Raw genomic sequence first — 25,384 nt, 5'->3', positions numbered from 1 at the left:
GCCAATAGAAACACTCAGCGGCTTCGCAGGGAACGAAGAGCGTCAATGGGAAGGGCCCTCCCCGGGAAGTCCCGTAGGACAAATTTTTCATTCGGCGCTGTTGCCTAGTGTTTGCCCCAGCGGAGGGATGGCTTCAGCTCTGCCGAGGCTCGAGTGGCCCCCTCCCGCCGCTGGGCACACTAGGGCTCTGAGATGACGGCGGGTTGCTCTGTGCGATGTGACAGAGACTACATTTCCCAGTGTCCCAGGGGCTCGCTGGGGGGGAACCACAGATCCCAGCACGCAAGAGAGGCCCAGGGACTACAAATCCCAGAATTCCCTGCACCCCATTCCTCTGGAACTTAGACTCCAGTGTGCCGCGCACTGTGCGCAAATTTCTAAACTCTCCTTCAGGTCTGGTGGTTTCTGAATCCGGAGACTTGAAACTATGTGGGAAGACCCTCCTCACCCTCAGAAGAAGAAGATGACAGCCCACAGAGAGGTAACTTCTGTTTACATGGAATTCAGAAATTTCCTGCAGATCATGGTAAGGCTGCTAACAAACAGAAACACTGATTAAACCATGAAAAGATAATGTATAACAAATTGACTCCTTTGAATCGTGGTTGTTGGTCTGGGGCGCCTTTTTCGTGTTTTGCCGGGGTTTCTGGTGTGCCTCTGTGTTGGACTGGGAGAGAGAATTGATTGTATATACACAGAATATCAATACAGGAAGGGAATTTAGAGAATTTGCTAATCTAACCCCTGTTGTTGTACATGTGAGGAAATTAAGGTCCAGAGAGGCGAAGAGATTGTTCAGGGGATACAGCAACTTGGGGCAGAGTCAGAATTCGGCCCCAAGTCTCCTGAACCGCAGTCTGAGCTCTTTGTACCACACTAAGGTTGGAGATATTTTTAGCAGCATGGCTTTGTGATTATTATTTTCCTTGGTCGTCTCTCCATCTAGGTTGAAACACCCAGAGGTTAGGTAAGCATTTATTTGGTGGATTTCCTGCAAGTAAAGGAGTGTGATGTTTATCTCAGTCTAGGTTGGACTTGGTGTTTTGACTTGTTCTTTGTTTGTTGCTTAAGGTGATGTTTAATGTGATTTCAAGAACTGGGTAAAATTGTATAAGCCAAGGTTTCCTTGGAGATCTATCTCTTTTCCTAGGCCTACCTTCCTTCCTCTTCCTGTCCCCCGTTCACCTTATCTGGGCACCCACCCAATTTTTCCTTCCATGTAATTCAACAAAAAGCTTTTTCAGCTTTTGTTGTTTGTCCAGCTCTCTGTTGTAAAAGGTGAAAGGCATCGTCACTGCCACCAGGAAGATAGCCATGTAATTAGGGGAAAAAGGAGACTCCACTGAAATTCAAAATGGACTGTGATAAATAGCTTAAAAGAAAGGACATCAAAATGTTACAGAGGCTCTGATGGAGAGATTTATTCCAACTGGCAAAACCTGATGGAGAAGATGGCATTTGAACTTGAAGGATAGGTAGGATTTTTTTTCTGTGTTAAAAATTTTATCTTAAAGTTTTTTGTTAATAAGGTAACAGCACATAAAGGCACAGTTTTTGCCTGTGTGTACACCTGTGTCACCACCCCCAAATCAAGATACAAAACATCTCCAGTTCCTGTTGTACCCCTTGTCAATCAGTACTGCATCCTCCCATCCTGGTTAGCCACCATTCCGACTTTTATTACCATAGATCAGTTTTGTCTGTTTTTGAATTTCATTTAAATATAATCATACAGTATGTACAGCATGAATCTGGCTTTTTCTTTTATTAATATTTTTGTGAGATTCATCCATATTGTAACAGGTAGCTTTTTAAAAAATTGCTTAGTGGTATTCCATTGTATGTATATAGCACCATTTATTCTATTGTTGATGGACGCTTAGGTTTTCAATGATCACTTTTTGGCTTTTTTAAAGAAAGTTGAAATGAGCATTCTTATGTGTTTCTTTTTGTGGGCTCATGCATTCATTTCTAGGAGAGGAACTGTTGGCTTGGATGGTGTTCATACGATCAGCAATAATAGATATTGCTAGTTTTCCAAGGTGTTTGTATCAATTTAGCCTTCACCAGCAACCTAAGAGAGTATTAGTTCTTTTTAAAATTGGAATATAGTTGATATACTGTATTATATTGGTTTCAGATATACAATATAGCGATTTAATAATTATATACATTACTAAATGGTCACCATGGTAAGTATAGTTACTCACTGACTCAAGATTCTTATCCTTGTCAATACAGGGTGTGTCAGTCTTCTTAATTTTAGCCATTTTTGGCTAAATGTGGTATCTCATTATAGGTTTTATTTATGCTGTCTGTGGTATTGGGCACTCTTTCAAAGGTTTGTTGGCTATTTGAATGTCCTCTTTTGTGAGGTGCTTGTTTGTCTTTTGCCCACTTTTAAAACTGGTTTTTTTGTCTTTGTATTGATTCGTAGTTCTTTGTATCATCTGGATATGGAGTTCTTTGTATGATACATGCTTTGCACGTATCTTTTCAAAGTCTGTGGCTTGTGTTTTCACTCTCATACTGGTGTCTTGATAAATAGAAATTCTTAATTTTAATGTAGTGCAATACTTCAGTGCTTTTTTTTCATGTTTTTAGTATTTCTTATTCTATTAATTTTATCTCCTTTAACATATGTATAAGTTATATATAATTTTAAATGAACGGGATAATGATATACATTTTTTTTTAAGAAATGGTATATATCGGTTTGGGAAAGAAATTGCAAAAAGATTAATGTTATTATCATCGCTTCTTCTTGTTGCTGGTTTCCCAACTCAGGAGTAAAGTCCTTCTCATTTTATACATTGTCTTTCAAACTATTTCATCTCCTGACCTGGAGTAAAGAGTCTATGAGCCCCCCTCATCTCAATGTTGACCTGTCTATAAATCACAGAGCCCAAGGTGAGAATGAGAAGGAACTGCCTCCTGTGTTTCTCAGCTGTGTTCCGTGGAACCGGGGTTATTAATGGTTCTTCAGCAGCTGTTCAGTATTTTCCTTTATGATTAGTGCTTTTTTTGCATCGAGTTTAAGAAATCTTTGCCAACAGGGTTGCTAGGATTTTAACAGCCAAATATGAGGGAAGAGAACTACAAAAAAGAAGAGAGGGCAAGCTTAAGCATAGGCCCTGGTGTCAGAGAGGGAAGGTGTAAGTCCTCTCAGGCCTACAAAGGCCTGAGATTTGGGCTGTGAAGAGGGTGGGATGAGAGAAAGATGGAAGGGAAAGAGGAAGATCTACTGTAAAGGGCTTTAACTGAAGCCTTGGAGTCTAGACATTGTTCTGGAGGAAGTGGAGGCACTTCCAGGATATTTATGAACTCAAACAGAATTTAGTTGTCTTCCTTCTACCACCAAATTTGTCCCTTCTTTTCTGAAGCCTCATTCACTTAACATCACCTCAGAGAGCTCTGCCTTCCCCTGCCAGAATCCTGAGTGGTAACCTATTTCTCTATCCATGCATTCAGCTGGTCACCAAATCTGATAGATTTTATAATCTAAATGTCTCCAGTCCTTTCTCTTTCATGCCCAATTGCCACTACCTTAGTTCATGATCTCATCTCTTTTCTGGACTGTATTAGTCATCTCCAGAGTTTCCCGTCCTCCACTTCCTTCCACATGCAATCCATCCCTAAAACGCTAATGCTATCATTCTAAAGTGGTAATTATTCATACCTTCCACAGCTTAAAAATCCTAAATAGCTCCCCAGTGCCCCTAAGGTAAAATAAAAACTCCTTAACATGGCTTACACCCTTTGTGATTTGCTTGCTCATTCTTCCAGGCTCAACTCAAACCTCATCTACTCCAAAAGCCTGCATTAAATCACCTCTCCCCAGAACATTTGTTAGGAGAGCCTTATCTGGTACCCCTAGGGTGCCTGTGGCAATTGTCTGTCATAGCCAGACAGGCCTGGCTCTCCTAGGGGACTCTCTCAGGTGGGAACTTTGCTGTCTTTGGGTTTTTACTGGGTATAGTGGTTTCCAAGATCCTGATGACCTGACTCCCTTCTGGTGCCCTAATTTCTCACCTATGGACCCTGGGTTCCAGCCATTCTGGGTTGCTTTTCTGCATCAGTATATGCTGCATAGTGCAAACCTCTGTGACTATGCCCACTGCACCCTTTTCTTTCCCTTTTTGCCTGGAAAATGCCTATTTTCTCTACCCCAACACATTATTTTCTGTGCTTCCAAAATATTGTCACCTCTCTCTAGCTTGTAATGCATTGAAGCTTTTTGAGGTCAAGAACCTTGTCTTATCTTTATATAACCTTCTAGAACATAATAGGTGCTAAAGACATTTTTTGAATAAATAAATGGGTTGGTGCTAGGCTCCTTTGCATCTGTCTAGCTGATTTCTGCACTGAAATGTGCAAAAAGAAAATCGGGTATTTTCCTCATTTCAAGACTTGAAAGCCTGTGGTGCAGACTTTAAAAGAATCAGCTTAAATGTTCAGTTATGTAGCAATTTTTAGCCATCTTCCAGGGGAGGTAAGTACCAAATGCAACACACGAATGCCATTTTAATCACAGAACGATTGTTGGGTCAACTCATCTCTTGCTTATTAAAAAAAAAAAATGTTTCTAAATAGAGGTCGAGAACATGGTCTTTAGCCTCACATAGTCTGGGTTCCAAAGCTGACTTTGCCACTTAGGCTTTAGGTTTTTAGGCTTAATTAACTCACCTGAAAAATGCGAGTGATATTACAAGCAATAGAGTTATTCTGAGAATTCAATGAGTCGAAGTATAGCACCTGACACATGGGAAAATGCTTAATAAACGGTAGTTGTTAATGTTTGTCCCGGTGGCCCCGGGTAGCTGCAGTCAACATAGGGAGCTCTTGAAGGCTAAAGCTCAGCCAAAGGAGTGGATTTCAGGCCAGGACGGTGATCGCGATAGTTTGGGCCCCAGTACTGCTTAGGCTGTGTTCCTTTCCTCAGGTTCCTCCCCACCCCTTTCCTGGGCCACAAGCCCTGCTCGGGCCCTCTTTCCCTGGCCGGGGCGTCTCTGGAGGCCTGAGGGGGCAAACCCAGCGGGGGGAACTTAGTGTGGGCGGAACTGGAGTGCAGCGGTGGGAGGCTTCCGGGGGAGCCGCAAGGGCAACGGGTCGGCGGAGGCAGAAAAACGTCGGACGCCGGGCCGATCATGGACGCTTGACAACCTGCGGGCAGGCGCCGGGAGGCCGAGCCAGCGACCGAGAGAACGGAGAGGCGCCTAGGACAGGTAGGGGCCGGCGAGACAGCGGGGCCCCGCGCGCCAGTCTCGTCTGGGTCGTCAGGCTTAGCGCCAGCCGCCGAGAACACCCACGGCCACACCGTCCCGCCCCCGCCCGGGGAGCGCGCCCCGCGGCCCTGTCCGGGGCACGCCGCCCGCCCAGAAGTCCACCCCAGCTTGTGAACCTCAGCGCCTGCACCGCGGCTGTTGTCGTTTGCCCACCCCCAAAGGCCGCCTCTGCTCCTCTGCTGTCCATCAAAATAGAGCCCCCCATGGCGGGAATTCATCTCCCCTGTGTCCCTAGCCGCCGCCTCGGCCCTCCCACTCCAGAAAAAAGCGACCATTGGCGCCTCCTTACCTCTTTTCCTCCACGGACTTTGCTCCTTAGGTTGAAATTTTTTTCAGGGACTGAAGTTTCAGTCCACATCTTTCTCCGCATCTCCACCCAGGTCCTCCCATTCAGTCTCTTCACACGTGTCTACTTGGAAGGGAGGTTCTCATTCCTCATCAGCTTCCCGCCGCCTGTCTCTCTCCCACCCTCGCCCCTTGCCTCTTTCCCCTTCCTTTCTTAACCTTCATTCCCTAGCACTTCACTTTTTCTGTTTCTGAGACCTTCTTAGGTAACCCTAAGTGAGGCGGTAATAGTTGTTTTTCTCTAATACTTTGAAAGGGCTACCGCACTGTGTGCCTACCTTTGCGGGAATACTTCGTTTCTCTTGCACCAAACTGTCCTTTGAATTGTTCTCTTCACTCTACCATATCTGTTTTTCATTTTTCACACTGCATAATCTTATGCAGGGATCCCGTAGAATAGGTAGGTATGCGGTGTGTGTGTTTACCTATGCTCGGTGTGTAATTATACTATTGAAATTGAGGGACCCTTCTGTCCCAGTGTCTTCAGGATGGCAATACAATATCTTCATTGTTTTCTCAAATCTTTTAATTGTTTTCTTGAGGTTTTGTATAAATTCTGAAGTCATGTTTGGTAAAATGCCACATAATAGAGGGATTTTCCTCATGGACTTACACACCATGTATTTTCTTATTTTGAATATTTTCAACATGATTTTCCCCCTTTTTCTGTGCATAAATGACTTCTTTGATTAAATTAGAATCTTGTCCTTCTTTATCTGTATCTGGCTATAGGTGGGATTCTAATGACGTACTGGAAGATGTAACCGATTGCTTTTGCTTATATCTGCTGCCTCTGTGTGTGGGCAAGATTCTCTGTTGCTTAGAGTCTATAAATGAGGTGGATAGAAAACAGCTACTGAGAAATGTGTGTGTTTCTTTAGGTGCTGGTTAGGTTTAAGGGCTTAGAAAGTGCTGTCTTTGTGGGAGTGTCAGATGGGGATGAAGTGGCTTATACTGTGTTTTAAACCTCAGGAAAAGGACAGAATCCGTTTAACTCTAGGTTGAATCCTACCCACCTCATAAAGTGGACTCAGGAGCTGTTTTTTCTTTTTTGAATACTTAAAATTTAATTTAAGTATACTGTTGTCTGATCCAGCATTACATAATCATAGACTTTGCAAGGAGAAGGAAGAATGACTGAAACACTTTTCTTTTGGACAGATCTCAACATTGGAGAATGGCAGGTGAACAGAAACCTTCAAGTAACCTCCTGGAACAGTTTATTTTGCTAGCCAAAGGTACTAGTGGCTCAGCTCTCACTACTCTTATAAGCCAAGTCTTGGAGGCTCCTGGAGTGTATGTCTTTGGAGAACTGCTGGAGTTGGCCAATGTGCAGGAGGTAAGAGCAGTTTTCAAACAACTTATCTTGTTCTAAACGTTGTGATTCTCCAGGTTTCCAAGGAATTTCAGTGCTGAAGCTTTGTGGACCTGTGAAGTGACTTGTTGAGGAAGGGATGGGAATTCGTGGGCAGGGGAGAAAAAAGCAAGGATGATGTTCTGGGCTCCTTCTAGTCAGTATTTTCATCAAAACTTGGGGCAAAATTAGGGTGAGTTGCTAATAATGTGAAATACAGGGGAAAAATCCAGTTGAACCTGATGAATTAGAAAAGCAGAGTAGAAGTATGGACTGATGTTTAACAGGGGTAGTTTCAGGCATTCTTAGGGACAGGAAAAAGCCTCCGGTGCAAATATAGATAAGATCAGGCAGGTACATACTTAGCAGAAAAAGATTGCTATTGAACATGAGATGGGCATGAATAAGGAATAGATTGGACAGTGTAAAAGGGCAATGTTGTGCTGAAGTTGATGTGTAAAAAAGATGTGAAAAGCTGGGACATAGTCTTTTTGCTTTGTTTGTTTGATTGTCTGTTGTTATTAAAACTTTGGGTACTTAATTTTGGTTGTTGTGTCTTAAAAATGAAAAGATCTGGTGAAGAATGACCAAGCAGAAGAAGTATGTGACACAACCTATGTTTTTCAAACATTACTTCTCACTTTGAATTCTTGTATATTGATCGATTGATGTTTTTATATTGATTGATTGGAAAGTCTGGTGACATCTTTATTACTTTGGGGGTTGTCCTCAGGAGCTCATGGTGAGGTGGTTATGCTTCCTTTTCACCATCAGAGCTTCTCTTTGGCTGCCGAGGATGGTGCCAGCTCTGTGGATGGACACCATGTGCAGTCCTGAGCAGTACTTGCTCTGGTCGATCATGGGCGTGCTGCTGCTGAGGGTGGTCTGGGTATCCCTGTTCATGTTGGTTCACACACATGGTAGGTGGCTGGCTTTTACTGGCTGGTTCTTCACTCATGACCACCAGGACACCTTTGTCGTTGGCTGCTGGCTTCATGCCCACAGCCCTGTGGTGGATCAGTCCCTTGTAGCAGAAGGAGTTGTAAGCCTTCAGGTTATTGGACTTGCTGCTATACATCTATCTGCCTATTCCTCTTGATCAGGAAATAGGAGCAATTCCCCATGATCACCCATTGCAGATGTGTGGACACTTTATCATCTCTTCTCCCTGCAACAGCTGGAGACAGAAAGAGCCACTTTTATTTTTTAATTGTGAATTTTTATTTAATGTCAGACTTGCTAGACTGTAGGCTCTTTGAGGGTAAGGTCTATTGTGCTCACCATTGTTTCCTTAGAGCTTAATATGTAGCCTGACACAGTGGGCTTTTAGTAAAAATTTAATTTACCAGAGATGGAAAAGGAATCCTGTGAAGAAAATTTAAGAAATTGGAATCATTTTTTAAAAATAGACTTTAATTTTAGAGCAGTTTTAGATTCACAGCAAAATGAAGAAGGCACAGAGATTTCCAGTAGTCCCCTTCCCCTCCTACATATGTAGCGTTGCCCATTACCAACATCCCCACTGGTGTGGAACCTCATTGCCCCATCATTATCACTCAAAGACCATAGTTTACACTAGTGTTCACTGTTGGTGTTATACATTCAGTGGGTTTGGACAAATGTATAATACATATATCCACTATGTTTTTTTATTTTGGTATCGTTAATGTACAATTACATGAGCAACATTATGGTTACTAGACTCCCGCAATATCAAGTCCCCACACATACCCCATTACAGTCACTGTCCATCAGTGTAGTAAGATGCTATAGAATCACTATTTGTCTTCTCTGTGTTGTACTGCCTTCCCTGTGCCCACCCCCCTCCTCTACATTATGTGTGCTAATCGTAATGCCCCCTTTTCCCCCTTATCCCTCCCTTCCCACCCATCCTCCCCAGTCCCTTTCCCTTTGGTAACTGTTAGTCCAATATGTATCCACTATTATAGTATCATACAGGGTAGTTTCTCTGCCCTAAAAATCCACCGTGTTCTACCTGTTCATCCTTCTCTCCCCTCAGATCCTTGGCAGTCACCGATCTTTTTCCTATTTTCATAATTTTGACTTTTCCAGAATGTCATGGAATCATGCAGTATGTAGCTTTTTCAGGTGGGTTTCTTTCATTTAGTAGTATGCCTTTAAATTTCCTCCATGTCTTTTCATGGCTTGATAGCTCATTGTTTTTCAGCAGAAGAGATGACCAGGGGGTAAAACGTTCCTTCAGGTTCATGAAAAGCCTGAATGAATATGTGAAGTAGTTGTTTTATTGCTGTGGAAGATTGGCTAAGAGGAGATGGATGAAAATTAAAGCCAGAAAGACCTTATTGATTTAGGCCAGTGTGAGAAGTTTTGGCATATCTACTCTAGAGAAGATAGTCTTTTACAGCTAGTTTTGTAATTGTCTATCTGAAAAGTGGGGGCTAGATCGGGTGGTCTCTTCCACCTGTGATTCAGGGCTTCAGGAGGTTCTTGATGACCTGAGAGGGTAGACTGGGGTACTAGGATGCCAGGCTTCTCATCGGGGTGCTTAGCAAATCACCTTTATTTCCCCACAACTTGTTTTTTTCTATACATGAGCTGGGAATAAGTTAGTCACCTTTTCTGTGATCTATTATAGATGTAGTTCTTGGAATCTTTTTTTAAACGATGGTTAAAATTCAGTAGTATTACTGTTGATGTCCACAGAATACCACTTGGCTCTTCCTGTTTAGACTTTACTGAGTTTGGAAAATTGGAAGAGTAACAGGTACATATTTGTGAGTAAAAGAAACACCCAGTTAAGGTAAATGGCAGCAGAGCAGATCAGTGCTGGGCAGTACCTCTTTCCTTTTTCTTCTAGAGATGACTCTTTGCCATTAGCTAGCACTAGTGAGAAATAAATAATTTCTGTGAAAATTTTTATTTGGGGCTGCCTGCTTTGGGAGTTTCCTGTCCTAGATGGGCTTTCGTGACACCTTTTGCTGTGCTGATCTTTCCCAGTGTTCATAGTGCACAGTAGTCCTGAAACTTGGAACCAACCCTACACTCTGTATTCAGTTTGGATTGATAGTAACTTGTGCTGAATCTGTCAAGCTGGTGGGTAGACAGCGCTGCTCCAGTCTTTGTTTTAATGGTGAGGGAATCCTGAGAAAACCTGGACTGCTTCCAGTACTTACTGCTTTGTGTGTGTGTGTGTGTGTGTGTGTGTGTGTGTGTGTTTGATTGTGTGACAAAAGCAGTTACTTGGGCATGCTATATGGAGTATAAAACATGTATTCCCTAAGAGAGAAAAATTAAATTTGGGGCCTTAATAATCTTATTTATTTTTTCCAAAAGAGTCAAAGAATTGCATGGGACCAACTAATGAAACAGTACGGAACTGCGGCACATGATCTCTGCCCTCTGCTTGCACAAGGCAGTGATTGGTAGACAGCCTGGCCTGTGAATGTTTTTTTTCCCTCTTCAGCTTGCCAAAGGAGCTAATGCTGCTTATTTGCGGTTACTGAACCTGTTTGCCTATGGAACATACCCAGAATACATAGGTGAGTTGGTTAAGATCCTCCAAAAACCTCTCTTAATTATGTCGCTCTGTCTGGATGTGTTGCCTCTGCAAGGATCACTGAGGTCTGGGATATAAAGCGTGGAGTGGGAACCTCTTGACCTGCTGATTCCCACTTCACTGTGCTCTGTAGGTGACCTTGTGAGGGCTTTCCCTTCTCACCTTTTATTTCTCAGAGGGTCACATGGGGACTATGTTTATGCTTATTCACAAACACAGCCCTTATTTCCAGGTGAGATTCTTGAGGACTGGTGTAGAACACTTGGAATGTTGTGAAATGTCAGAAGTATTTAAGTGTTTGAAATATTATCAAAGTAATATCACTATATTGAAGAAAATTTAGAAAACAGGAAAAAAGTTGCTCATAGTTGTCCCCCCATTAAACTCTTGTTAACATTTGGTGCTGGGCTTTTCCCCCTTGTGCCTTCTATTAATGTAGTTGTAATTATGTTATATATAAATTTTATATCTTTTTTCATTTATTTCATAGGCATTTTTCCATTTAAAAAATCTTTGTAGTCATTTTTAATATTCCATAATTGAATACTCTATAATCTATTTAGCCCATTCTCTTTCATAGGTTGAGTTTTAAATTCAAATCTTAAATATCAGTAATGAGGTGCATGCATGTCCAAACATTAACTTACCTTCTACCCAAGCCATTTCTGCCTGGCTCCCTAGTTTATTTTAGTGGTATGACAGAGGCCTGGCAGTTTATTTTAGTGCTATGACTCAGGGCGTTCCTTGCTATATCCCGGACTTCTGTTGTACCTGCTTTCCCCCGGTCACTTCTTACTCTGTGCTGTTTCAGACTGGACAATTTGCCACTTGCTAATTTTTCTGACCTTCACTTTGTTCCAGTGAGCATGAACTCTGTTTCCATCCTCACTAAAGAAAACATTCCAGACTCTGAACCAGACTGCCTGCATTGTGTTTTAGCTCCACTTCTACTAGTTGTGTGCCCTTTGGCAAATCAAATAAACTTCCATACTTCAGTCCCCTTGTCTGTAAAATAGTAATAATACAAGTCCACAGTCCTTTACTTGTATTCCTTGGGCTAGATTTTTCAGAATTTAGAAGAATTCTGGGGACTTTAAAAAGGTGATATGCACATATCTTTTTTTTTTAAATTGTTAAAAGTTAGAAAGAGTGCCTTTTAAAAAAAATTAAAAAGTTTCTTTAATATACAATCTTATGAAGTTTTCATATTAACAACATTGTGTTTTCAACATTCACACATATTATCAAGTCCTTACTGGCCCCCCATTGCAGTCACTGCCTGTCAGCTTAGTAAGATGCTATAGAGACATTACTTGTCTTCTCCATTGCTGTACTGCCTTCCCTGTGACCTACCTATATTGTGGTAAATACGCATACCTTTTAAAATAACACCCTTGAGGAGTGTGGACAACACCTATAGTCAAACACATTCATGTTTTACAGCAAAACAAATGAATATTCACAAGTAGGATAAAAAGCCTGCCTCAGTTCAGGTCAGGAATTGCCCCCAGATTGATTTGAGCACAATGCTATAGAAAAAAATCAAGTTGGATTCACCTTTTTGGAATCCATTTATGGATAAGGAATTGACGTCTGGAATCTATCTTGTGGGGTTGTTGTGAGGACTAACTGGATGTGTGTATGTACATGTGACCAGCTGCTGCCATTGTTGTTACCATCATTGTTATCAATAAAATTTTGCTCATCCTTTAAGGCTCATCTTAAACCCCAAGTTTCTTTTCCTCTCCTATACCTCCAGTGTGATTGCGCTCACTTGCCCTCTCCCTTTCCCTACTTTGCCTGTACCCCTCTCTCCGTTTCCCCCTCTCTGTCTGTCGTCCTGTCTCCCTGTCTCCCTTTTCCCTTCTCTCCCTGTCTTCCTCTTCTCCTCCTAACCCTCTTGCTGTCTTCTGGTAGTGTGTACCTTTCTTCTGGTAGTTCTGTCTTGAATTTGTAATTGTTGAGGCATCTGATTATAAGACTGAGGACAGGTCTAGAGCCATTGAGTTGCAAACTCTGGGCATTTGGTGCCCCTGGAGTTGTGTGGCACAGCAGCCCTGACAAGGCCCGTCTTATTTACCCTTGATTCTCCTGAATCACTTAAGATCATGCTTTGCACATAACAGATGCCCAGTGAAGATATGTTGAACTTAATTGAATGTCACAGAGGGCAAAAATAGTATTCTGTTAAAATACTTGTCATACCATTTTGGGCATTCATGCCTGGCTTTTCAGGAAACTCAGCTTGTGTGTAGAGACTGAGGCTTTTCTTTGGAATCCCATGGTCATCCAAAGAAGACAGGAGGTGTTTGTGGAATATTTGCCTAATGAGTAAGTGCAGAGTCAGGACAGTGATTCAGTAGTAAATTTGGTGTGGGGAGTTGGTGAGCTTGTTTCGTAAAGAAATCCTAACTGTGTTTTTTGTTTTGATTTTTGTGGTGGGTGGGATGGAGCAGCCAACAAGGAGAGCCTGCCAGAACTGAGCACAGTCCAGCAGAACAAGCTGAAGCACCTTACCATCGTGAGCTTGGCGTCCAGAATGAAGGTACAGCCCCAAACCTCTCCTGCCTTCCTCCCCACCCGAGGGTAGGGGTCTCATTGGCATCAGCATGGGAACGGCCAGCACATAGTATTACATCATAAATGCATATAGTTTGCTTGGCAAAGGACAAAAGCGAAAAAGATAACCAAATAATATAGATAACTACTCATCATTCCATACAGCAAAAGTATGCCCAGGAGTATGAATCAGCAGGTCTCAGTTCTGGCTCGCTGTGGTGCCTCACATGGGGTGAGCATTTTGCCATGCTGCTTAAAGATGCGTATTTTTCAAACAGCAAGGTATCTCAGGGCGAGTTAACCACTATATCTGTTGCTCAGTGCAACAGTGAACTGTGCCAGTGCTGGAGGAAACACTTGCTGTGTTGGGCATAATGAGAGGTAGATTTTTAATCTGCTACCTTGTCTGGGGATTTTCAAGGCTAATTATACTAAGCAGAATTTTTGCCATATATGCTAACTTTAGACCCTAACCTTCTGCGAGAGACCACTCCACCATGTCTTTATGTTTTCTGCCCCACTTGATTTGGAAGAAGCCTCTCAGCCAGCTTCTCAAAACCATTAACAAAGAATATCCAGATTTGGTTAATTTGTAGTTAATTTTGGCATTCTGCCCAATCCTAGCCTAATTGTCAAAGTTTTTGTAGGGCTGTGCCTTTGAAAAAAAGTTTGCTTTTTTGCATTTCTCATCTTTGACTGAGCTTGTAGAAATGTGTATTTATTCTTGGATTGTCATTTCAGCTGATGAAATCCATTTACCTGTTCTAATCACAAACTTCTGATTCTTAGCCTGACATTTCAGGTGGGAGGCCTATTATGTTAGGAAATGAAAACCTGGCTTTTTTTTTTTTTTTGTCCTGATCATGGACTTCCCAAGTGTGGCAAACAATAGGAGTAACTTTACCCCTCATTTCTGCAACCTGTCATTAAAGCCCATCTACCACCCCTGAATTTCTTTGGTCACAGAAAACCCCTCTAGGTATGTTTTCTATTACTCTCCTCCGTGTGTATCTTCATCCTCTATTTCTGCAGATTTGGTTGCTGTGTTAATTTCTGAGCTAATAGTGATGTGTCAGAGGGTTTGCAGAAATCTTGACATTTAGATATCCAGTTGTTTCGGGTAAATGCAAAATGTTGGTACAGCACAATAAAGGCTATTGTTGGGGAATTGATACTGGTTGCAAGATTCCGAGAAAGATACAAACTCCAGGAAGATCTCTGAGCTGGCAGTACCCACTGGCCACCTGTAGGTGGGTATGTTAGCCTGTAAGTTTTTCTGCTTGCGCTCTGCTGGGCAAACAGCCAATACTCCTTTCCAGTATCTGAGATTGTTTGGAGTTTTGTGATGATCTGGAATTTTATGCAAAGTCTGCAAGCTCCAAAAGGTGGCAAAATGACATACACTGAGTATTTCTTTTTCCTCTGGGAAGAGTCACTAGGATCTCTAGGAGTATGTGTCACAGTCTAAATGCTTATGGCTGGGCAAAACCAGGAGGCAGAGCATCTCTAGGAAAACACACTCCTACGTGCTGTGGGTCACGGCTCATCTATCCAGCTCTTGTTGCGATAGATGTTAGTAATCACCACTAGACTGCATTTCCCAAAGCCTGAGGCAGCTGTTGGTATCTCGGTAATACCTGCATTTTCTTTAATGTTTGCCACTGTTTGTTGTGAATATGACGTGGCCCTTTCTACAGTGTATCCCCTACTCCGTGCTGCTGAAGGACTTGGAAATGCGGAATCTCCGGGAATTGGAAGACCTCATCATCGAGGCTGTCTACACTGACATCATCCAGGGCAAGCTGGACCAGCGCAACCAGCTTCTGGAAGTGGATTTCTGCATTGGCCGTGACATCCGAAAGAAGGATATCAATAATATTGTCAAGACCTTGCACGAATGGTGAGGCTGGAAGGTGGCCGGGTCCCTCTCTTTAGGGAGGGGGATATCTAGCATGCCCTTTGTGCCTCTGCTTGGGAACTGTGGTCTCCAGGTATCAGCTGGGGCTGCCTGGGAGCTGGGGCTGGAGAGTGGGGCTGCTTTTGTGACTACCACTGTGTAGCAACAGGAGTCATTTCAGGCCTCATAGTGCCTTGATTGTAACATAGTTTCTGTCCTAGTGCAGCTGGGGCTATTTAACAACAGGCTGTAAAATGCCCTGGGTTGGCAGGTAGGGTCTCTGAAGCCTGGCTTTGTGACACTGATCCTGTGCTTTGCAACTCAGCCTCAGAGTTTGATCAAGCTCACGAAGGTAGTGTTGGTAAGATCTTTGGATAAAAGAACATTCATTCATAGTCAGTAACCTTGGGCTACTGTTTGTAAAACATTATGAGGGATACTGAAAACAAGGATTACTTTTAAGTTGGAACACAGACTAACACAGAATATTTGATGACCATGTTCTGGTATACAAAAAGAAGTGGGACATTTGCATGTACTCTGTATTTTAGTGGAGTTTGATGTTTGCAAGAGCTGTTTCACATTCTTCCAGAATTGGTTATGAATTACTTAAATGATTTGGGGCTTATAAAGCCAGATGGGCTTAGTCAGAGAAGAGGTTTTAGCAGAATTTTGAAGGAGGGCCAGGGTGAGGGTGTAATTGGAGGTGAGGAGAGCATGTTCCCAGGCGGGCATGTGGCATGTTGGAGGACTTGAAACAGCAGACAAGCTTTGTACAGAGGGGTAGGCAAATTGTTTTCTTTAAAAGAGACTGGATCTCTGGCTTATCCCTAAGAGGAGTGTATCCAGGGATTTAACAGCCCAGTTTTGACACCCAGGGGTCCACAAAACCCTGAATTTCCCTGCCTTCAGCCACTGTTGGACCCCAGGGCATGACTATCCACCCCTTACCCTAATGCCTTCCCTTTACAACTCAGACACAAGCAGGCTCTTTCAAAAGATGTAAAGCTGTTAAATCAGAATAAATGTAGAAAATAACCACTAATGTTAAGTGGTCTGCCATACAAAATCTAGGTTTCCAATCCTACTGAAGTTGGCTGTCTTACTCCCTTTTTGAGATGGCTGACACAATTTTCACAGCTATTGTGTAACTGTATTCAGAGGTGACATCCTAACCCCCATCCCAGATGTTTACTAGTATAAATTCTTAAAACTTGTGTTTGGGCATTGGAGTTAGAGTTAAAACAGAATTGGTTTGGAGCAATACCACAAATATGGCAAAATGTTCACAACTATTGACTGTGAACTGGAGGGTATGTGGGCATTCATTGTATTATTTTTCACCTTTATTTTTAGGTTTTAAAATTTTCAAAATAAGTGGGAAAATGAAATAATGAGGGGAATGGCAGTTAAGTAACAAACTCTCAGAAAAGGGGTGATCTTCAACAGGATGCTTTAAACATTTTTTTTCTGTTGCCAAAAGTGATTAATCTAGTGCCACCTGTAGTCTTTCCTAATTCCTTTAGTCACACATTTTGTAAAACTTTCCCAGTACAAAGTTTGGAAATTAAAGCTGTATTCTAAGAAACCCACCACATCCTCCATGTTTGTTTCCAAATGCCCTATGTTTTATATTCAGAAACACCTTTTTGGAAAGAGTGAAGGGATAAGAGCCTTGGCATGCGGGGTGTTGTAAGTCCCTGTAAGGAGTTGGGGAGGGAGGTTTCTGAGGCTGGAGGAGAGCTCCCAGGCCTTTCCGCAGCTCAGGGCTGGTTATCTCCTCCATAGGTGTGATGGCTGCGAAGCAGTTCTGCTAGGCATCGAGCAGCAAGTTCTGCGAGCCAACCAGTACAAGGAGAACCACAGCCGAACTCAGCAGCAGGTAGAGGCAGAGGTAAGGAAGGGCAAGTTTGTTCCCTGCTCCAGGGTCTCCCCAGTAGTGCCCTACCTTTTGAGTCTTGGTGTAGGTGAAACAAGTAGTCACCACAGTCACCAGCAAACAGGCACCGGACTAGATGCTGGGGTAGGACTGGTGTGGCGTGGTCCCTGCCATCAGGAGTGCGGCAGAGGTCCCTCTGTCTCCTTTCTGACTCCTGGTCGCCAGTGAGTGTGCAGGCTTGGAGAACAGAATGTAATTCCTCAGTGCACCTGCCCTGTGTAGCTGTAGAGCAAAATAAATGAGTTTAAAGATGTGTGGGAGGATGGTGGTTCCCAGGCAGGGTGGAGGGAGGTGAGCAGCTGGGCAGGGACACCTGGGCTTCAAGACCTTGCTCCTGCTGTACCTTAAGCTGTGAGGTGGGAGCACAGTGTTCGTTCTATTCTTCTCTGAGTTACATATATTTTATGAACTTTAAAATACACGATATACTTCATACTAAAAAAGCAAGGGAAAAAATTCAGTGAATGATATGCAAGTAGAGATAAAAGTGTCTGTAGTTTTAGTGACACCTGGTTGTTCAGGACACTTTTAGCCTCTAGGAGAGAGAGAGGCTCCAGGCTTTGAGTTAATGGGCATTTGTTTGTGTGCTTGTAGCCTGGACATCTGGAGAGCAACATTAGAATTTATTTGGAGCCCTTCAGATAAAAATTTTATCATTGTACGTCTTTTTCTAGTGTGATTGAGCTTGAGATGTTAATAGTATTTAATGAGTTTTATAAAGCAGGTGTTTGAGACTGTGGCAGAATGAGGCCCAGAGTTTCAGCTAAAGAATATAAGAAATAAATAGATGAGCTTTTCAAAGGGGGATTTGTGAAATTTGAAGATTTCCTCTACTCTGTTATATGTACTCCTTGAAAATAAAACCCATGTCTTGTCTTTGTAAGACCAGCTCCTTGTCCCATGCCTAAGGCCTAGTAGGTGCTCAGGTGTTGCTTATAGGATTTCTGGCGCACCCTGTAAGTGTGTTGCTGAGCTGCTGAACTCTGCTTTTCATGAGCTGAAGTGAATTTATTTCAGATACACACACGTGCCCCTATGTACATATGTGTACACAGCTACTCTGTGATGTTCAATCCATTGTTAATTTTTAACCTTCTAGCCATACGAGTGTGAGCTACCTTTAATTTAGCATTTGGCAAAGGTAAATACAATTAGGAAAGTAAGCCTGCTGCTTTTCTAATAAGCTGTGTAATCCACCTCTGAACATTGTGGCCTCTTCTCTGACCTGGGATTGATGTGTGAGCAAAGTAGGAAGGGCTTAACCACTCTTTTCCTCTCCATCGAGCCCTCCCCATAAATCATACTCTGGAAACAAATGAGGTTTGGAGATGAAATGCACCCCCACCCCCCACCCCAGGGTAGCCTGTCTGAAACAAACCATCTTTAACCTGGTTGATATCTTGAGAGGAACCTAGTCACTGTCAGCTGCCCCACTGTGTCTGGACTGTTGCTAATTGTGTGATAGTTGGTGGGCTTGGGCTGTGGTTACTGGCACAGATGTGTGGTACCAGTTTTAGAATTTTGAATGGTTCAAGTTTATTCCTATGACAAATGGCATCTGATGAAAGAAGGCACTGAATAATATTGAGACATTACCAGCACTTAGGCAACAGTGTGGGCTCTTTAAATTACAGTTATGGAGAAAAACAGAGCCAGCACCCGTGGGTTTGTCATCAGTGGTCTGCTGTTAGAAAACAGCTCTTCAGTTACCCCTGCTGGCAGAGCCTGATGCTACCACCAGGTGGCAGTAAAGACTTAAGTTTGGGAGAAAATTTTGAGGAAAAAAACAGGGCCACCTTCACCCCAATTAAACAGTCTACTGACTTAACAATCTTCTAGAAAATCTGGCACAGACCAGTTTCAGAAGAAAGGGAGCATGGGTAAAGCCCAGAGCCTTGTCAGTTTTTCCACTCAGTAAATGCATGATCTGGCTGCTAAGTATAGGATGTTGATTGTCCCCAGCTTAAGGCACATAGAAAGTACTCATGACATATTTGTTGCCTTGAAAAGAAAACAAACCTGCCAGGTTAATAAAGGTGTAATTCTGTCATATTCTGCTTGTATTTATTCTCCTGTTACCCTTGATCAAGCTTTTTTAAAACCATTTTCTCAACTGAGTTTTTTCTTTATTTTTCCTTAAATTAGACTGTTTGTTCTCAGAGGAAAAAACTTGCTTATTATAAGGTTCCCCTAAACCTTATAGTAGCAGCTTTATTTTGTTGAGTATCAGCTTCCAGAGCCTTCCTGTTAATGAAGTCAGCCCCACTGAACTGCCAAAGAGTAGTCTCTCCTTTAGCCTTTTTCAGAAATAACACATTAATTACTTAAAATTCCAGCATACCTGGGGGAGATAGAACTGTAACTTTATGAGCTGTTCATGATCTCTGAGCAAGTGCTCTGGAGGGGAGGTAATGATTAAGTACAGGTATCACAGAGCACCTTCTCATTTATATTTGACTCAGGAGTATATTTTTATCTCCTTTGTGAGCTCTGTGTTAAAATGCTAATAGCCCCATAGGCTTGAGCAAGACATCTGTAATAGAACCCAGTGTGAGGGCCACCTCACTCCACCATCCAGGCCAAGGCTTTGTTCAGAGCCCCATTTCTTTGGCTAAGAACAAGAAGTCCTCTTTGTCCTCTGTGGGGTGTAGAGGGCTTGTATTTGTCAGTAGCCTTACTGGAAGCTATGCTTGAACACCTGAAACACAAAGGAGCCACAGCAGTGTTCTTGACCGTCCATGTTGGAGTGAGAGGTTCTGCCAGGCGGGGACAGGTTGAGGGGAGGCAGGGCAGGTGTATGGAAGAGGTGCTCCACTCTCCAGGTAGGGTCAGAGGAGGATTGCCGAGTCTGGAATGCCAGGGTGGCTGCAAGGGAGGCATGGGGGCAGAAGTGAAGTGACTGCTTCTGAGTGGACGCAGCGGGCGAGTGTGGCTCCTGTGCAGGCTTTGTGTGTGTCGTGGAGGAGAAAGGAAGAGACAGGATTTCGCGTGGTGTTTCAGAATGGAGAAAGAACCAAGTTTACCCATGGGATAGGTATTGTTTCTTTTACTGAGGTGCCACAGTCACTGAGCACCTAAAATCATAGCTTCTTGGGAGGGCAGTTACTATAAGGAAAACAGCTTAAGGAGGTAAATAGGCATTTGAATGAAGGGGGGAGGAGGGTGTTGGCTTCTGTGTATTTGGCCAAAAATCTTTGACAGTATCTTGAATCAAAGGCTTTTAAATAGACTTGAGTCACCATGAGTTGGGGAGGCTGCATTCCTATGGTGGGGAGTGATGGTATAGACAGGAAGGATGCTGTAGACAGAAGGTACAAGCAGCCCTTCTGTGCATGGAGGAGAGTGGTAAGCAGGCTTCCTTGGGAACTGGGATAGAGTGATTTCATGTTATTACAAAGGATCTGAAACTGGAAGTGCTGAACTTTGGGGAAAAATAAAGAAGAGTATATACAGTAAAAGAGTTGGGGTCAATTGAGCTGATTGTCTGTTGAGAGGCTGACTTGAGAATGTTGCCTTGGTTGGGGGAGGGGAGTATGTGGGGTGAATGTGCCACAGGGCAGAGTCTGCTCCCCTGGCTAGCAGGTCAGGAAGTGGCCTCTCAGCTCAGACATGGATACTATACTTGGACTCCAAAGCTAGCCCACGTCACCTGAGGCCGCCATATAAAGAGAAATGCCAGCTAATTTCTGCCAGGCTTGTAATGACTTATCTACAGAAATCCAGGTGCAAGTAACTGAAAATGGAACCATTATTTGAGAATTGATTACTTTTTCCTTATCATGTAGGGATTATTAGACTGTCACTAAATTTAAGATATATTAAATGAAAGAATACTGAAAACACTTTGTAGTGCAAGCTGATTGTTTAATAAAAATTATTGTACAAAGAACTAGAGGAAATAAGGTTAAATGATATTTGTCAGCCAAGATGAAATTAAGGAAACTATGCTTTTTTGTTTTGTTTATTTGTAATAAAGCTGTTTTGCTCAGTGGGAAAGGTAATCATTTGCCTGGAAAGATACCACTTTTGAAAATATAGGCCTTGTAATGAAAGCTTATTGGTTTTCTAATGTTTTATTTAAATGAGGTTTTGTCAGCTTTTGGGAAAACCTTCAAACAAATTCCCTCAAGCAACCTCCCAGATATTGAAAATATGAGGCATGAATCTTGGTTTTTCCTTTTCCTAATATATATTTTAAGTTGCAGGATCTTTCAGCATGTTGGAAGTCAGAGATAACTGACTCGCCAAGAAATAAACAAGTGATCCTGTGACCTCTTATTCAGATTTCAGTTAATTTTCCTCGTATTACTTAGAAAGCATATCAAACTGGACAAGCCTTGGAATGCTATTTTATAAAGCAGTGATAACTGAGAACACATTTCTTAATCCTCTTCCATGGCCATCAAAATTTGCCTCAAAGTAAAACAAACTAAAATAACTCTTTTATAAGAAAGAGAATGGCAAACCATTCACTTGCTCCAGATTCTTCACTCACTATCTCACCAAGTAATTCTTCTGAACAAGAGATACCAAAGCAGCAGGGAGCTGCTGGGAGGTGGGGTGCCTGAGGTCCGAGGCAGCATGGCTTGGTCGGGCAGGACAGGGATGATTCCAGACCTCACTTAGGCTGCCCTACATATTCATAGTCCCAGCCCACGCTTTTCTGTTAACACCCCTTTCAGAAAGGTTGTGGTGTTGATTGAGGTGACAGTAGTTTGGGGCATGGCTCTTCTTGTAGCTCAAAACAACAGAAACCAAAATAAAAAATGACCTACAGTCTAGTTGACATTCATTCTGTGGATGATAGATCTCCAGGAACCTCATTTCTGTCCACAGTGTTGTTTCATCTCTGCATTTAGACTTTCTCTTACTCAAGCTCCAGATGTTCTGTTAAGAACCTTTGACCCTGCTAACTCCCTTCTTGCTCTGTAGAAAACCAAATCTGCATCCCAGAGGGCATGGAAGCCATCAAACTGGGGGAGCACCTTTATTGTCATCAACAAACATAGATGTTAGTCTGCACCAACCTTCTTTCTCCTTCTGATGCCTTTTTTTAAAAAAGCTAATATTTCCTCTTCTGCCTCTCCTCCCCTTTTTCTTCCTGTCATCTAGCTGAAGGTAAAAGGCGCAGGGGTCCATTAGAACTGGGGGACTGTATATGTAAATGGGCGTGGGTGTCGTAGTTGGTGGAAGCGCAAGTTGGTACAGTCACTTTGTAAAGCAGTATGGCAGCAGTCACTCAGATGTGAACTGTGCAAACCCTTTGGTCTGGAAAGGTCACTTCTAGGAATATGTCCTCCACAGATGTTCACAAAAAGTATGCAAAGGTAGACAGAACGCTGTTGCTGGGAGCACTTAATGCAAGTGAAAACAAACGGGGAGCTAATTGAAGAATGGTGGAACGCCCAGCATGGTACACAGGTGTTGGTGAGGATGTGTGTTCTGACACGGAGAAATGTTCACGAGTTGCTTAAGTGTTTTGAGGCTCTCTCTTTTGTTAAGTGAGGAATGGTGTGCTGAAAACAGTGTGATTGCATTTTGCCAGTTATTTTACTCCGTTCTCATCATTTATCACTTAGTTGGCTGAAGTTCATTCTCTTTATTCGGGAAGGGCTCATGGAGCTGGATTTCTGAAGTTCTTGTGACATTTTTGTAATTTCATACATGAACCACAGTTAGCTGAGTATAGCATCCTTATAAACTGTATTTGTATGGTATTCCTGTGTGTGCTCTTCAGTACTATGGTACCTATTCCCGTGCACGTGCTCGTGTCTTCTGTACTGTAGCAGCTGTTCCCATGCATGTGCTCGTCAGCCCTATAATACCTATTCCTGTGTGTGTCCTCTTCTCTTCTGTACTATAGAACCTGTCCTTGTATGGCATACTGCAGATATAGGAGCTATTTCTTTTTCTAATGCAATTTCAACTAGTGTTTTGTTCACCCGATGTGTTGTGCCTCTTTGCCAAATGGTCCACTTCCCTTGGCTTATTCCCTCTTTTCAACCAAGAAAGCATTAATTCCACTGTTTTGCTTGACTTATTTCCTCATATAGTCCATGAGTATCCCCCACTTGTTTCTTCTCATCCGGGTTTCTGAAGATAATCTCAGATTTTCTTGCAGAGGTTTCTGCTGGCCTTTCCCTACGTGGCCCTCATTAGAGTGAGAGTAAGTTTCGGTGAGTGTCTCGTGCTTACAGCTGAGCAACCAATTCTGTATCTCCCTCCAGGTTACCAACATCAAGAAGACACTCAAAGCCACCGCGTCCTCCTCAGCTCAGGAAATGGAGCAACAGTTAGCTGAACGGGAGTGTCCCCCTCATGCTGAGCAGAGGCAGCCCACCAAGAAGATGTCCAAAGTGAAAGGTCTGGTCTCCAGCCGCCACTAGGGCTGGCTGGGGCAGCTGGCACTCACCAGGCCTGCCTGGGTCAGGTGGGGAGGCGACACCAAGGGCCTGTTTCCTCCCCTCTCCACCTTCAGTGAGTTCCAGACCTGCCCACCCCCTCACCAGCGCCTCCACCCTGCTGGTACTGTTCCAGAAGAACCGTTAACTCTTTGGCCTCACCCACTCCCTCCTTCTCCAGTTGTTCCTTCAGACTCAGGGGCTCCACTGATGCCATCCCAGCAGGGTCAGACACTGCCCAGCTTCCCTCCAGGAGGTTCTTGTCTCTGTTTAAGGGCTTGTGTCCCTCCCAGTTTTTCTTTTGCTCCCTGTCATTTTGTCAGGCTGGTCATAAGCTGGAGGCAGCTTTACCTGGCCTGCAGGGATGACTGCGAAGGAAGCTCCTCTCTGAGTGAGGGTGGGGAGCATGCCTTCTCCAGCCCTAGGTTCTGCAGTACCCACAGTGGTATGGGCACTCTCTAGCCAGGTATCAGAATGCTTCATTTTCCCTCCCCTGCCTTACCCCTGTTGGCAGCTCTGATCAGAGCATGGAGGGATGTGATGCTGGGCTATGTTTACTAAACCTGCGGGTTTTCAGCCTCTTATGCCCAGCTCCCGTCTCTCATTAGTTGGGAGTGCTGGGTTGACTGGCCTCCGGTACCTGAGCACCAGTGGGGGGCGCTGTGGGTCTGCTGGGTGGCAGAAGTTTCTTCCGGCTTGGTGTTCTTGTTGGCCGCGCTTCGTGCTGCCTCTGACCGCTCAGGCGGGTGTGCGGTGTGAAGGCCCCAGCTGCCCACTGGGGCTGTCCGCCAACACCTGCTCCCCCAGGATCTTTAATTCCTCCCGGCTGCCTCCACAGTGGGGATGGTGGTGCTGAAGCGGCTCTGTCTGGAAAGGACCTGTTGCTGCCTCTATGTCTCTCTTTCCACCCCTCCTTGGCTGATGACCCAGAGCCGTCTGATGATGGCGTTCTCCCGGGAAGAGAAAAGGACCTGACTAGCCTTCCCGAATTTGAACAGTTTCAGGTTATATTTTAATTTTTTTTTTGTACAGGTTCTGATTCTAATACATTTCAACGTGCTTTTTCCCCCCTCGTGTTGATATTTGTTACAGAAAAATCACCGGGGAGTTTTCACCTGGTTGAAGGGTGGCATGTGTGTATGTGTGCGTGTGGTGGTGGTGTTTTCTTAAAGGGGAGGTGGAGGTCCTGGACTGACACTAGAAAGTTCATTGAGAGACAAAGCACACTTTACAACAAAAAATAAAAGCATAGAGTTAATGTATGTGACTGGAGTGCGGGCTTGCATAGCTGCTGGATCTTTAGGGGTTGGTATTTGGGTGATTCAGAGAAAATGTGAAGCTGTTTCAGTACTATGGTTACAAAATAGATTTCTTCTTTTTCCAAAATGTCCAGCAGCTGCCTGCCATTGATTAAACATCAACAAAGTATTCTCATTGCCCTTTTCCACTGGTCCATATGCCCACATAACACTATGCCCAACTGTAGAGATTAATTCCCAAAGTATGTTTCATGAGACCTCTTGACAGATGCTCTGTGGAAAAGGGGTTCTGTTGTTAAATAAATTTGGCGCACCCTGCATCCTGTATCCTCATTGGAAATTCATTACCGAGATCTCAGAGAAGGCCTGGACGAAGAAGCCTGTTCCCCCACTCATTTCACACTAAAGCCTTTTTGGTAATAGCCAGTGAAATACATGTGGGGGAAATTTTTGGTAACATTGTGTTTCTCAAAAACAACTCCTAGCCTTATAGGTTTTTCCACATATTTTTTCTAGACCCAAAACAGGTACTCACGCTGGTGGAAAGTGCTCTTTCATCCTTGTCTTTCCCACTTGTGAGTGGACTAGGAAGTGTGGTTTGACTTGTATGAAATGTGGGACCATTTGTTCGACAGCTTCTTGGCTCTGAGGAGTTTTAAGTTCATCTCCCAGTGGTTCTGCTTCCTTAAAAATAGTAATGACGATAAATAACACATCGGTAAAGTACACTACAGAGTGTCTTCATGTGCAGTAAGCCATTGAATCCCTCCCACCAAACAGTCTTCTGAGATTGGTAAGGGTAAGTAG

At 43.4% G+C, this 25,384-nt stretch overlaps 1 protein-coding gene across 4 annotated transcripts; it reads left to right on the top strand.

Annotated features, from left to right (window-relative positions):
• Positions 1 to 172: 172 nt before the first annotated feature.
• COPS7B (COP9 signalosome subunit 7B) lies at positions 173 to 24,897 on the top strand. Of its 4 annotated transcripts, none has more exons than XM_036912227.2 (7): positions 173 to 481; positions 6,792 to 6,969; positions 10,430 to 10,505; positions 12,979 to 13,067; positions 14,779 to 14,981; positions 16,767 to 16,872; positions 23,145 to 24,897. In XM_036912227.2, the coding sequence occupies exons 2-7, from the start codon at positions 6,808 to 6,810 to the stop codon at positions 23,301 to 23,303; spliced, it is 795 nt and encodes a 264-aa protein (XP_036768122.1). In that variant the 5' UTR covers positions 173 to 481; positions 6,792 to 6,807; the 3' UTR covers positions 23,304 to 24,897. The 4 variants fall into 4 exon arrangements, with proteins under 4 accessions (XP_036768122.1, XP_036768112.1, XP_036768104.1 ...); XM_036912217.2 differs by having other exon boundaries at positions 174 to 526; XM_036912209.2 differs by lacking the exon at positions 173 to 481 and adding an exon at positions 5,105 to 5,225.
• Positions 24,898 to 25,384: the final 487 nt, after the last annotated feature.

The sequence above is a fragment of the Manis pentadactyla genome, chromosome 6, assembly GCF_030020395.1.
Source record: "Manis pentadactyla isolate mManPen7 chromosome 6, mManPen7.hap1, whole genome shotgun sequence".
NCBI lineage: Eukaryota > Metazoa > Chordata > Mammalia > Pholidota > Manidae > Manis > Manis pentadactyla.
Note: the sequence above shows the minus strand (reverse complement) of the source record. Positions and strands in the feature narration are given on the sequence as shown.